Source organism: Ictalurus furcatus, chromosome 6, assembly GCF_023375685.1.
Source record: "Ictalurus furcatus strain D&B chromosome 6, Billie_1.0, whole genome shotgun sequence".
Lineage (NCBI taxonomy): Eukaryota > Metazoa > Chordata > Actinopteri > Siluriformes > Ictaluridae > Ictalurus > Ictalurus furcatus.
The window spans coordinates 5942002-5955997 of record NC_071260.1 but is presented as its reverse complement, the minus strand read 5'-3'; the positions used below and the strand labels follow the sequence as shown (position 1 = coordinate 5955997).

The 13996-nt window shown below is 37.3% G+C and overlaps 1 protein-coding gene across 1 annotated transcript; it reads right to left on the bottom strand.

The window, feature by feature from the left end:
- Positions 1–1708: 1708 nt before the first annotated feature.
- On the bottom strand, positions 1709–13704 carry LOC128609334 (high-affinity choline transporter 1). Its single transcript, XM_053627867.1, has 8 exons — positions 13317–13704; positions 12615–12728; positions 12016–12171; positions 10952–11100; positions 6978–7121; positions 6406–6559; positions 3116–3333; positions 1709–2359 (listed from the first exon to the last, which is right to left on the bottom strand). Exons 1-8 carry the CDS (start codon positions 13498–13500, stop codon positions 1709–1711), a joined length of 1770 nt encoding a protein of 589 aa, XP_053483842.1. The 5' UTR covers positions 13501–13704.
- Between the last annotated feature and the right edge of the window lie 292 nt (positions 13705–13996).

Genomic DNA, 13996 nt, shown 5'->3' with positions numbered 1-13996 from the left:
ATATCAACTTTATTAATATGCACTGTTTAAAAGATGATCAAATGTTTGCTTGTCCAAATATGTCAAAAAAGCCATCAATTTCCATGGGGTGTAATTATTTTTTGATATGACTACAAGTGTGATGTCATCTGAATTTGCCTATGTGAAACAAATACTAAGTAATGTGCAATGCCTATATATACATATGCAAACATTCAGGGTCGTTTCTAGCCATAGACAAACTAGGCTGTTTAACTTGCTATATGATGGTTATACAAACAGCTCACATAAAATCTTTTTTTTTTTTTTTTTTACAATAAAATAATAAAACATAATCACAATTACCTACCTATCACGCAAACAAAATTTATGATTTCTAACTACAACTTTGTTAGGAGAACAGTATATACCAAATCCTATTTTAGAAGGAAAATATCCATTCTCATTAAAGCGTGGACATGTGGCCTGATGCCATGACAAATACATTGTGTGACGTCAGGACAGGTATACAAGCAAAGACAATTTATGGCAAATTCTATATCAACATCAACACTGCATGACACCATAAAGAATACATTTGTAACTTATTCCATCACCAAAACAACTCATTTTTATTATATATTAATTGATCACAGTGAATATTATAAGAACTGTTGCTCTCACTATAGAAATACTGTCTTCACAATATTGCACAAAAGCAACAGATTACAGAGAGAACCTACACACACTAAATCAACTTCTCTATTAAAATCTATTTCATTCATCATCAGTTTCTTTTAAAGGTTGAAATCAGTTACATATCAACAGCCACACTGGAGAATTTTAGACCCAAAACCTATATAACTATACTGAAAAAAAAAAAAAAACTCTGTGGATTGATACAGAGCCTTATAGATAAGCTCTAACAAGCAATAACAAGCCACTGGCTGGAGTTTGAGGGTTTGATTGATCTATGAGCGGAGCACAAAGCTCTACTGCTTTCACTGATACTAATGTTACATTACATTACATTTATATCATGGACATGTGACAAAAAAGAGTTTCATTCAATCTGTTTCTGTCTTAAAGTCTCCAAGAAATAGCTTGTGAACCATGATTTGCCATACTCCTGCCAATTCTAAACAAACTTGACAGAAGTTTAGAAAACTAGCTAAATATGGAGAATACTGAAAAGCTCAGCAAAAGCCTATTTTAGCTGTTGAGGATTTCTCACCTGCCTTCAGCCATGCCTGTACACATTAATGAGGAGAGTATCCAAAATGATGATATGGCCTGTGCTTTTGCCTTACATTTAAGCCGAGGTTGGTTATTGGCAACTGTGTTTCTATGCTTAGCTAGTGTACTAACTCTAACTGTTTAAAAGAATGAGTTTGAGATTTCTGAACTGAAAAATGTATTCTACTCCTTAAAAACTTTGTAAAACACTATAAACAGTTACTAATTATATCAAAATATTATAGCTCTGACTAGCATGAGCAAAAAGAATTATAAATTAGGTTTCATAATTACCCTCATTTTATATTGCACTTAGTTGACTCACCCTTTCTATAAAGTGTTGCAAGGCTGCTCTGTTAGACATTTAGCTTCAACAGATCAGATTTTCATTTTAAGTATTACTTTCTGGAGTAGCAACTTAACAACATACCAAAAAATATTCATTAAACCGGCATGAAGTTTTAGTAATCTTAACAGATGTTCCACTCAGTCACACATAAGTGACAGAAACTCCCTATTCACATTCATTATTCAGTTCTGCACTGATTTCTTTTTCATCGATAAGCACCTCTGGGTTCATGAATGTTCCTGCCAAGGAGGATGCAGTCCTTGGTTTAACTGGAGCCATTTCTGACAGGATGATGTTGTCATTGCTTACAAGAATTGTCTTGTCCATGATTTCTTTGCTGTGTTTGGCAACCACAGCATTCAAAAAGTCATACCTGGGAGAGAGTGTGCCGCTCTCAAAGAGATACTTTGCTGTGTAAGAGAAGACAGCATTGCCCAAAAGTGAAGCTAGCATGGCTACAGTCTTGAAAGGGAACTTCTGCACCACAACATGCTCCACCTCTTTGGTCAGATGGTGCACCTTCTCTTCTTCATCCCAACCTGGGTAGTAGATGAAAGGCGGAAGCTTGAGGTAGGGTTCTCCACCACCGATTCTCAGAAACAAGCCAAAGATGTAGCCGGCTACTGAACCATAAGTATTGGTTCCCTTAACGAAGAGTACGCTAATTAGCTGAGGAAAGATGATAATATAGACAAGATCCGAGCTCAAGTACCACAGGCCGTAAACCGTTCCAGTCAGGAGTGCCATGGCTGTGGCCAAAGCACCAAACACGAAGATTGTGATTCGCATCACCCAGACAATTTCTTGGTCAGATGCCTACACAGAAATAAAAGATAGCTGTATCAGATAATAGTCTGGTTTAATATCGAAAAACAACACTAGCCGAATAGAAGAGGAGTGCTTTATTAACTCCCATGATCTGCTGAGTACTTAGCAACTTTTCATTGTGTCTTTTGACAAAATCTTCTTATCAAAATATTACTGGAAATAGACACAAATCCCATAAACATGTTTAAGTCAAATCACCTAAGATGAAAAACATCTAATAAGCAAAAAAGTAAACTTTTTTTATTTTAAACAGAAACAAAGGGTTGTTTCATTTAAACTAAGCAATAAGATGCTGCATTGTATTGGTCATAACATTGACTCGTATGGTCATTTTGCCTCAAATTATAATAAAAAATGAAACAATAGTATAATAGAACATCTAAATTCCCATTTTATGAAAAGCAGGGTTTGAAATATATATAATTTAACATTTAACCATGTGACCATGTGCTTTGTTCCATTTTTATTTACTAAAAAGTAAATATATACAGTGATTTAGTTTGGATCTGAGAATAATGAGGTGAAATATGCTGCCACATTTTCTCCATCTCTTATTTGCACTCTCTCTCTCTCTCTCACACACACACACACAAACACACACTAACACAAAGTAATAAATAAAATAAAATACTGTATTGTATTGCTGTAAAATCATTAAGGATGATCTTGGTCAAAGAGACAACAAATACTAAGCACTGAACTCAAGACGTGAGTGCGTGTGCTGGTCTGTGATCAGCTCCTTACCGACTGACGGAAAGCAAGCTGGTAGATGTTGCGCGCAAACATTGAACTTGCTGAAAGAATGGACGAATCTGCTGATGACATCACAGCGGCTGAAACGGCCCCCAAGCCGAAGAACGAGATGAAAGGTGGGCAAAGATGTTGAAGCACAATAGGCAGAATCATGTCTGATTCATCTTTGTCTGTCGGTGGCACAGAGCCATATGATGTCTGGTTCCAGTCTGACAAAATCCATTATTGATCATGCTGATTAAAATGTTTGTTATTAAACACATTCACTAATGTTTTAATAATAAGCACAAACAGTACAGGTTTCATGATATTACACAAAACATGGCAGTAAAGTTATTTACATGCAATATCTATAGTAACCACAATTATATAAAGCGGGTGCAATAAAGCAGTAAGCGGTTGTGATTAGTGTTTGGATCAAAAGCTGGATCAACAAAATTTATTAATTTAGTGGTCACTTCTGATGTAATATTTACTTAATTTTATTTATTCACTCATTTTGCAATTAGTGTTCTTCATCTATAGATGACAGGAGCCACCTAGAGATGTGCATGTCTGTTTTGGTCTGTTGAATCCCCCAAATCTCTAAAGTGAGTTTAAATTAAAACACTTTTACTAATCTACAGCCAGAAAACCTAAAAAAAAAATGTTTTATTCAAAAACTTCTTCACTGTTTTATTAAAGTTCAAAGAGAAATCAGATTACCATAGTGCAATGATTTAGTTTCTTCTATTTGCCCTCCTGCTCTGTTCACTGCCTAGCAATGCAATATCCCTCTGCTTCAGGTAATTTATTTACATTTTATTACAGTTTTTTATGTAACCTTCTTTTTAAAAAATATTCAATATGTCAGATCTTCATTTTAGCCAGTAACTGCCATCCTCCTGATGGGAAAAAAGAGATGAATGTAATATCCGCAGACTGGTCAGAGTACCCATGCTGAGCCCTGTCCACTGCCGAAAGTGCCTACAATGGGCACGTGAGCATCAGAACTGGACCATGGAGCAGTGGAAGAAGGTGATCTAGTCTGATGAATCACATTTTCTTTTACATCATGTGGACAGCCGGGTGCATGTGTGTCACTTACCTGGAGAAGAGATGGCACCAGGATGCACTATGGGAAGAAGGCAAGCTGGCAGAGGCAGTGTGATGCTCTGGGCAATGTTCTGCTGGGAAACCTTGGGTCCTGGCATTCATGTGGATGTTACTTTGACACATACCACCTACCTAAACATTGTTGCAGACTAAGTACATCTCTTCACAGCAACAGTATTCCCAACTGCAGCGACCTCTTTCAGCAGGATAATACACCCTGCCACACTGCAAAAAGTTGTTCAGGAACGGTTTGAGGGACTTGACAAAGAGTTCAAGGTGTTCACTTCCAAATTCTCTAGATCTCAATCAGATCAAGTATTTGTGGGATGTGCCAGACAAACAAGTCTGATCCATGGAGGCCCCACCACGCAACTTACAGGACTTAAAGGATCTGGTGCTAACGTGTTGGTGCCAGATACCACAGTACACCTTCACAGGTCTTGTGGAGTCCATGCCTTGACAATACAGAGCTGTTTTGGTGGCACAAGGGGAACCTACACAATATTAGGCAGGTGGTTTTAATGTAATGGCTGTTTTGCATCCTTTTCTAATTGAATTTACATTACACATTATATTATTGACAACAACTTGAGTGAAAAGTAGAATCTTTGAAATATTTGCATGAATTTGAGAGTTTTTTTTAGTATTTGCTATGCCCATTTTTTTCCCAATGTAAACAGAGTCCTTCTGAGATTGTAAAATCAGTGGAAATTAGAAATGCTTGACGATGTAATAGCTGTATCATTCCTTGTGGTTCTAAAGTTCAGAAAGTATAGATGAGCTATTTCTCCTTACTTTTCCTCACTTGACTTCTCTCATAACAAAAATTGGCAATGCACATAAAGATGTAATTAATGTTATGTACATCACTGTTGAAGTGTTTTGCCACTGGAAATGAGAAATCCTTCATCCTGATGGAATAAAGGTGTTTGAAAAAAAAACAATCGGCAGGTCTCCTCTTGGTTTTACTTACAGGAATGACAATAAACAGCTTATGCAGTGATGCACAAGACGTGATGGGTAATGGCGAATAATAATAAAATAATCCTTTAGGGCCTGTGATTTTAGTGACTGTATTAAGGAATCTGTGGAACATTTCAAATGGTTGTATGCAAGAGTGCCGTGGATTCCTTTGGGCTGATCATTAAATTCACTCCTGACAAGCAGGTCTTTGATGATCTTGTCCTGTATGTAGGAGGGGAGTGGAGGTTCCTTAAAAACAGATGCTGTCTCAGGATTGTCCTGGAGAATTTTGAAGTTTAAGTATAAAATCCATCACTGCTTATATTAGTTGGATGATAAGTAAGCACCAAAGGAAATTTTTCTGTCCTAGCAGTAGAATGTGTAGAGGTTACTGCATCGGTTCTCTCAACAGTTCTAGCATGGGCCATGGCATGATCAATAGCATTCTTAGTGAATCCAGAGTTGTTAAATTAATTGCACGTTTCCTTACACTTCTGGAAAAAGTCTCCATTCTCACTGTAGACATGTTTAAGTCTCATTAGCTGTGAATAAGGAATGATTTGCTTTGTAGTGTTTGGGAAGAGTTTCCAAGTAGGACTGAGAGTGAAACTAACAGTTTGTAATGGATGATGGCTTTCAAAGTGGAATCTATTGACTTCAAAGATAAGAAGTCAAGAATTTAAACTTGATCCAGGGTGAGCAATGCTCCATGTACATTCCAGGGCTGTGTATGAGGAAATAACAAATTGGAGCTCCTCAATTGTGCAGTTCGTAATGCCAAAGATGTCATCAATATGCATAAGAAATGGTGCATGTGCATGTCCAGCTAATTCTTCAAAAAACTTTTGTCTGTTAAATCCAATGAAGAAGTTTGCACAGGAGGGTCCCATTTAAGTGTCCATATTAATGCGCAGGAGCAAAACTTGGAATTGAAGCTGAATATACACTATATGGCCAAAAATATGTGAACACCTGACCATCACACCCATATGTAAGCCTTCTCCAAACTGTTGCTACAAAGTTGGACTGGTCTAAAACGTGTTTGTGTGCTGTAGCATTAAGTCGTCATTACTACTACTATATCTAAAGGGCACAAACCTGTTCCAGCATGATAATGACACTGTGCACAAGCAAACTACTTATTGTAAGGACATGGTTGGCCAAGGTTTGGCAATATAGTGTGTATATATACAGTATTTACAAGATCAGGTTAAATGCCCTACCTGTAGATGCCCCTATGGCTCCAATTAGAATGGAAGGGAGCGCCATAATGAGGCAGCCGAAGGCAGCCAGGAACGAGAGGACTTGGGCGTAAGTAGCTGAAGAAGCAGAAAGAACGCGTTGAAAATAGACCTGCCAGGGAATCCCCCCCAACATCTATAAAACACAAAACCACCATAGTAAACACCCAAACAGGTACAAACCTTTAAAGAACAGGACAAACAACAATTATGCATGGACCATAGAGACACATACACAAAAAACAGATATATGAACTTCCACACCAGTGTTACCATACTATTTATTTTTGGCCTCTTTAAAAAAGTAAAGTAGTAGTTTTTTCTTATTAGATTAAAACAGAGAAAACAGGACCTTAATTGTTTTCTGAAAGGTATATGTAACTACAGACAAGTGCTATGTTATAAGAGGAATAAAAACACACTGGGATTTGCTATTATTGGACAATAATCAAGGGTGGTAACAGTAACTCCACTTCATCACACCTCCCTGTCCCTGAATATTTTCCTATAATACCATACACTGTTCTATTTTATTCCTTACTTAACATACTTACCAGAAGGCAAAAGTTATCTGCCCACATCCAACCATCTGAAGAATGAATTTTGCCTAGCCACGGGGTCTGAAATACTTTTTTCACTGCTGTCACACTGATGTCTGACACTGCAGGGTTAGCTAAAGCAAAAGGTACACTGATCCACTGCAAAACAAGAAAACTTTGTCTCAGAATATTCAACAACTTTGCTAGTAGACTTAAATAAAACAAAATAGAACAAACCAAAAAAAAAAATTGACCCAACTTTTTTGTGTGTGTATTTTGTTCTTGCTGCATACATAGACCTGAAATATGATACTTAATCAATTAAGGACTATCCAAGTGTAGTTATCATAGCAGCAAAAAAAAGGGACTAAATCTGGAATGGGGTGATCAACAAGCAACATATAAGTGTGATGGTCAGGGGTGCACATACTTTTGGCAATGTACACTCACCGAGCACTTTATTAGGAACACCTTTATGCCTACTCATTTATGTAATTATCTAATCAGCCAATCGTATGGCAGCAGCACAGTGTATATGATCATGCACATACAGATTAAGAGCTTCAGTTAATGTTCACATTAAACATCAAAATGGAGAAGAAATATGATCTCAGTGACTTTAACTGTGGCATGGTTGTTGACACCAGACATGCTGGTTTGAGTATTTAAAAAACTGCTGATCTCTTGGGATTTTCACACACGAGTTCATGGTGTGAAAAACAAAAAACATTGTGATCCAGATAGCAGATGACTCCAAACTGGATCCACATTTTCTCTGGCAAATCTGCATAACAGTCACCTCTGTTTAGCAGCTTTGGACCGGCTCCAGTGCAGATTCGGTTCATGAATCTAGACACCTGTACAACAAATTCAGATAAAAGTTGCAGTCATTTCACCCCTTTGGTGTGATTTCAGGACATAGTCAGATACTCAGACAGCAGATGACTCCAATCCAGATCCACTTTTCTGTATCAGTCTGCTACGGATCTGCCTGCATGAAATCTGCCCAGATGTGGCTCTCACATCGCCACCTAGAATCATCTATTCATGCATCTATAGATGAGTGGATTCGGGTTACAGCCACAATATTAAGTGAGATAGTGGAGCTGCTGAGGTCTTTATTTAAACTAAAGTCATTTAAATTTTAAATATATTTACTACGCTATGATATCAATTAGGAAAAGAATAATAATTCCTTAGATTCATATAGAAAAATCTATATAATCTATATTTAGTAGGCACTCAAAGCACTTTACATTGTGTGTGTGTGTGTGTGTGTGTGTGTGTATGGGGAGGGAGTCTTCTCAACCACCACCAGTGTGTAGCATCCACCTGGATGATGTGACGGCAGCCATAGTGCTCCAGAATGTCCACCACACATTAACTATTGGTGGAGAGGAGAGTGATGTAGCCAGTTCAGGGATGGAGATTATTAGGGGGCCATGATAGACAAGGGCCAATAGGGGAATTTCGCCAGGACTGTTATTGAGGAATACCCCTACACTTTACAAGAAGTGTCCAGGGATTTTTAATGACCACAGAGAGTCAGGACCTCGGTTTAATGTCTCATCTGAAAGACGGTGCTGTTTTTACAGTATAGTGTTCCTGTCACTATACTGGGGCAGGGTGAGCACCCGCTCACTAATTTATATCATTAATACCACTTCCAGCAGCAACCTTAGTTTCCCCAAGGATGTCTCCCATGAAGGTACTGGCCAGGCCCAACCCTGCTTAGCTTCAGTGGGAAACCAGGCGAGAGCTGCAGGGTGATATAAGAAACAAAACCTATTTAACTACACTTTTTTTATTATAGAATTGAAATTTAATACAGTGCTGTTCTTGTGTATATCTCATACTAAACTGTTTCAGAAATTAAAACAAAATCTAAGATAAAACAAAGGCAACCTGAGTAAACACAAAATAAAGTTTTTAAATTATAATGTTATTTATTGAAGCAAAATAAATTATTTAATACCAACTGGGCCTGTGAAAAATGTATTTGCCCCCATAGTTACTAATTCCCCAAATCTATGAAACTGCATTCATAATGGGGTTCAGCTGGACTAGACACAACCAGGCCTGATTACTGCAAACCCTATTCAATCAAATCAATGGCAGTGTGCTGGTGTGTGGATGCTTTGCTGCTTCAGGTCCTGGGCAACTTGCAATAATTGAGGGAAAAATGAATTCTGCTCTCTACCAGAAAATCCTAAAGGAGAATGGTCTTCCGTCCGTAAGTTGAAACTCAAGCGCAACTGGATTATGGAGCAAGACAATGATCCAATGCCTAGGAGTTAGTCCACGTCTGAATGGCTCAAAAAAATTTTTATCAAAGTGTTGGAGTAGCATACTCCTGACTTGAACCAATTCAGATGCTGTGCAGGACTTTAAACAGACAGTTCATGCTTGAAAACCCTCCAGTGTGGCTGAACTAAAGCAGTTCTGCAAAGAAGAGTGGGCCAAAATTCCACCACATTGCTGTGAAAGACTGATCTCCAGTTATCTGAAGTTTTGGTTGCTGCTAAAGGTAGCACAACCAAATTTTAAGTTTAAGGGGGCAATTTGTTTTTCACACACGTGTTAGATAACTTTTTTGTTTCAATAATAAAAATAATTAAAAGAACTGTATTGTGTGTTTACTCAGGTTCCTGTGTTTTATGTTGCATTTTGTTTGAAGATCTAAAACTATTTAGTATGAGATATACACAAAAACAAGAAATCGCATCACTCTTTCACAGCACTATACAAGCAAGTTGCTGCACAGTGGTGCTAACTTAGTTAGCTCCTCCGACAACTTTCTAATATTAAAGCAACAGCAAATGGTCACTTGATGTTTTGTTTTCACACCATTCTGAGTAAACCATAGAGACTGTACTCAAAAAGAAATACTCAAAAACCTGTCTGGCCCCAATAATCATTCCATGCTGCAATAAGCCGCAATAAACATTACAACTGCTGCAATCACATTTTCCCCCATTCTGACTGTTGATGTGAGCATTATCTGAACCTACTGGCCTGTATCTGCACAATTTTATGCATTGCACTGCTGCCACACGATTGGCTGTTTAGATATTTGCATGAATGAGTAGGCGTACAGGTGTTCCTAATAACGTACTCTGTGAATGTAGTGTAGGCCATATTAATGAAATACTATCAATGAATCCAATTTTAAAGCCACAGTAAAAAACACAGCAAAACCAGAAAAAAACTGCTAATGTTTTTTTCTATAATGAAGTAATTTATTACTGATGAAGGGAATTAAGGTGGATACAGAATTAGTAGTTTTGCTCCTGGACAGGTATGTAATCACAATCTGTATAAAGCTCTGAACTGTTTGAATGCCCAACTTTACATAACAAAACAAGGAGATGTTTGGTTTTTCATTACAAAGAAAAAAGGACAATGACAGTACCCATAATTAATTATGAGCTGAATTTTCTGTGTTGTAACTTGGCTTTCAGGCAGTTGAATGTCCAAGTGCGTTTGAAAGTCGTATGTCATGGCAGCATTGCTATCTCTAGTTAGCATGCTAACTCTACTTGAACCACTGTAGGTTCTTAGGGCGGAGCTTTGTGTGCATAGACAGGAATAGGGAGCGGATTCAAAGAGCAAAAAGAAATATTCCAATTGTATCTACCTCTACCTTTTTAACATTTAGAGCCCTAATGTTGCTTAATTATGATCAATCTTGCCTAATGCACATTAATTTATTTTTTATCAAGATCATGTTGGTGCTGTTCTGCAATGAAGTTACATTACATTATGCCAAAACATTATGTATTCATTTGCACAGTGTTAATTGTGTATAAATAGCGTCATCTAAAAATACAATACATATTATACAAAATTGAACCCATAGGACCAGGTCCAGACTTACAGTATATTCCACATTTTCAGAACTATATTAAAGTCCAATTGGTTTAATTTTAGTTACTGAATAATTAGCTGAGATTTTATGTGCATGCAGTAGGGATTCCATTAAGACTCACCAAGCCTATAAAAATGCAGAAAAGTTGAACCACATCCGTGTACGCCACTGAGTATAGCCCGCCCACCAGTGTGTAGAAGATGGCAATCAGCGCTGATAATATAACAGACATGTTGATGTTGATATCCACTATGACACTTAAGGTGGCACCTGTTGAGGAAGGATGCTTAGAAATAAGTGTAAAATTCATATAATATATATATATATAACACACACACACACACACACACACACAGTGAGGGTTATAAGTATTTAACGTGTCAACATTTTTTTCAGCAAATATATTTCCAAAGAGGCTGTTCACATTAAATTTTCACCAGACATCAGTAATAACTAAAGAAATCCAAACATTAAAGTCCATAAATGAAGTTATGTGTAATAAAGCAGAATGACAAGAAAAAGTTAAAAAAAAAAAAGGATTGAAGTATCCTATGTGTGGCCGGTTGATGATGGAGTGATGTTGTTTCCACTTGCGGATAATGGCCCCAGTGGTGCTTACTGGAAGATTCAGAAGTTTTGAAATCCATCTGTATCCAATTCCATCAGTATGTTTCACAACAATAAGGTTGTGAAGGTCTTGGGGGAGCTCTCTGCTTTCACCCATCAGGAGATGTTTCTTGTTTGACACCTTGGTAACGAAAAGCTTTTTTATAGACCATCAGTTTATTAACACAGCTGATATTAATTTGCACAGAGAGGAGGTATAATTACTTTCTAATTACTTACGGATTTCAGCTGGTTCCTTGCCTTGGAGAACTGCTTTTTCTTATCATGTTCAATACTTTTTTCCTGTGTCATTCCACTTTATTACACATAACTTCATTTATGGACTTTAATCTTGTGAATTCTTTATATTTGCGGATTTCGTGAGTTAATACTGATGCCTGGTGAAAATTTCATGTGAACAGCGTCATTGGAAATATATTTACTGAAAAAACTTTTGACGCATTCAATACTTATTTCCCCCACTGTATGTTTATACACTGCTTCATCTTGTGTGAGGTTGAATGTATTAAGCATTCACAACTATAATGTGGTCTAATTAACAGTGGAGCATTTCCATACCCAGTGCTGACAAAATGGCTGCTGACCAGAAGATTTCTCCCATCAAGGCTGGTATAAAGAGAAGGCCACCCATTCTCTTCCCATAAAGCTGCTGAAAGGGATCGAGCATGGTTACATATCCCCTGGACCGCATTGGCTTGGCAAAGAATAGACCACCTAAAGCACAAAGACAGGAGTGTAAGAAACATGAACAATGCTAATGTTCAACATTTAGCATGAACTGCATACATGTTAACAAAATGTTTCCCTATGAAAGGAAAATATGGAAATGTAATATCAAAAACACATGCTGACACGTGCTGCCTAAAGTTCTTCTGGAATTCATCCCTTTACTTTTTTTTCAATAATAGGGCTATTAACAAAATGAGTATTGGCTATATATCCTGACAACGTCAATATTAAACAGCTGAGTTATTTCTAGGAAGTGTTAGCTGAAGTGTGGAACCCAGGCAGCAGCAATTTGACTTAAACTAGTGCAGTTTCAGAAGAGAAACTGACAATCCTGAGAAAACAACATTTATAAATGTCTAAATTAGACAGCAGCTGGAGTTGTGCATTCATAAAACATCAGGTATGTAATGTGTGTGTGAGAGTCCTACCTACTACCAAGCTAAGTGCATAACCAAAGGGTGCCTGTGCCCATGCCAGTCCATAGCCAGGCAAATACACATGCTCTGCTGTTCCATTGATATATCCACCACCAACCCAAGTGGCTAGAGGTTTTCAGGAACATAAAACACACATGAAATCACTACACTTGCTTGCAGTACAATTACAAAGTGTGTGTGTGTGTGTGTGTGTGTGTGTGTGTGTGTGTGTGTGTGTGTGTGTGTGTGTGGGTGGAGAGAGAGAGAAAGAGAGAGAGAGAGAGAGAGAGAGAGAGTCTACATAGTCTCTTCACTAGTCTGTGTACTGTACAATTGTATTGTATTCTTTAAATGCACTTAAGATACATAAGGCAATAAAAATATTATAATAAAATTCAAATTAAAACCAAATCGATTTTCACTGAAACAGTATGTAGTGATTGTTTCATTTGCATGTCTTTTTCTCTAGACATCAATAATTCAACGTTTTTCAAGGAAAATACAGTATCTGGGCTGCCTTCAATACATTTATAATCAGTATTAAGCATTAGCTCATGTTTAAGTGCCTTTATCCTCGTGTATCCTCGAACATTATTATTATTATTATTTAAACAAAATAATATGTCGTTTTAAAGTCGGAGGAAACATCAATTACATTGCTATCTAAAGTATATTATTTTTCCAACTTGATTTCCAGTTTCACATTAAACTTACCGGTCATAGTAAATCCACCGACAAAGAGTCCAATGTCCCGTCCTCCCACCATTATAGACTCACTCTGGACTGTACTGTCTCCAACCCCAGAGTTTTTGTTTTTCCAAGCCGCCCAAATTCCAACAAATAAGATGAGCAGATAAAAGAGCGCGATCGCCAGCAGTCCTTCCACATGGATGGCCATGTTCAGCTTTCAGGTGCACTTCATGAAGGAGCTGCGGGGAAAATCCGCACAGTGAAGTGCCGGCAAGCAGCAGAGCGCATTCACATCCGGAAGATCTGCTGGAAGAGCTGACAGCTTTAACATGCTCTCAAAAAAATCTCACATTCTCAAATTTAGTCAGACTAAGAAATGTGAATGTTTTATATAACAGGCTTGATTTCTATAATTTCCACAAGACGTATGTTTCATATGTAGGAATGCAAGTAGGAATATTTTTTAAAAAATATAATAAATAAATAAATAATAATAAAGGTGTTTTAATTAGCCTATAATAAATAAGTGATAAATACAATTCGAACAATGATTCTTACAATTTCAATCGTACGTGTGTAAATAATTCCCAAATGTATTCTGGAATTAAAGATAGGTAGAGAAAAGATTACACAAAACTGTCAGCAAAAGGCATCCAGCCATGCGTTTCAGGGCTTCTTTAAGGGAGCTGGATCTCATCAGAGGA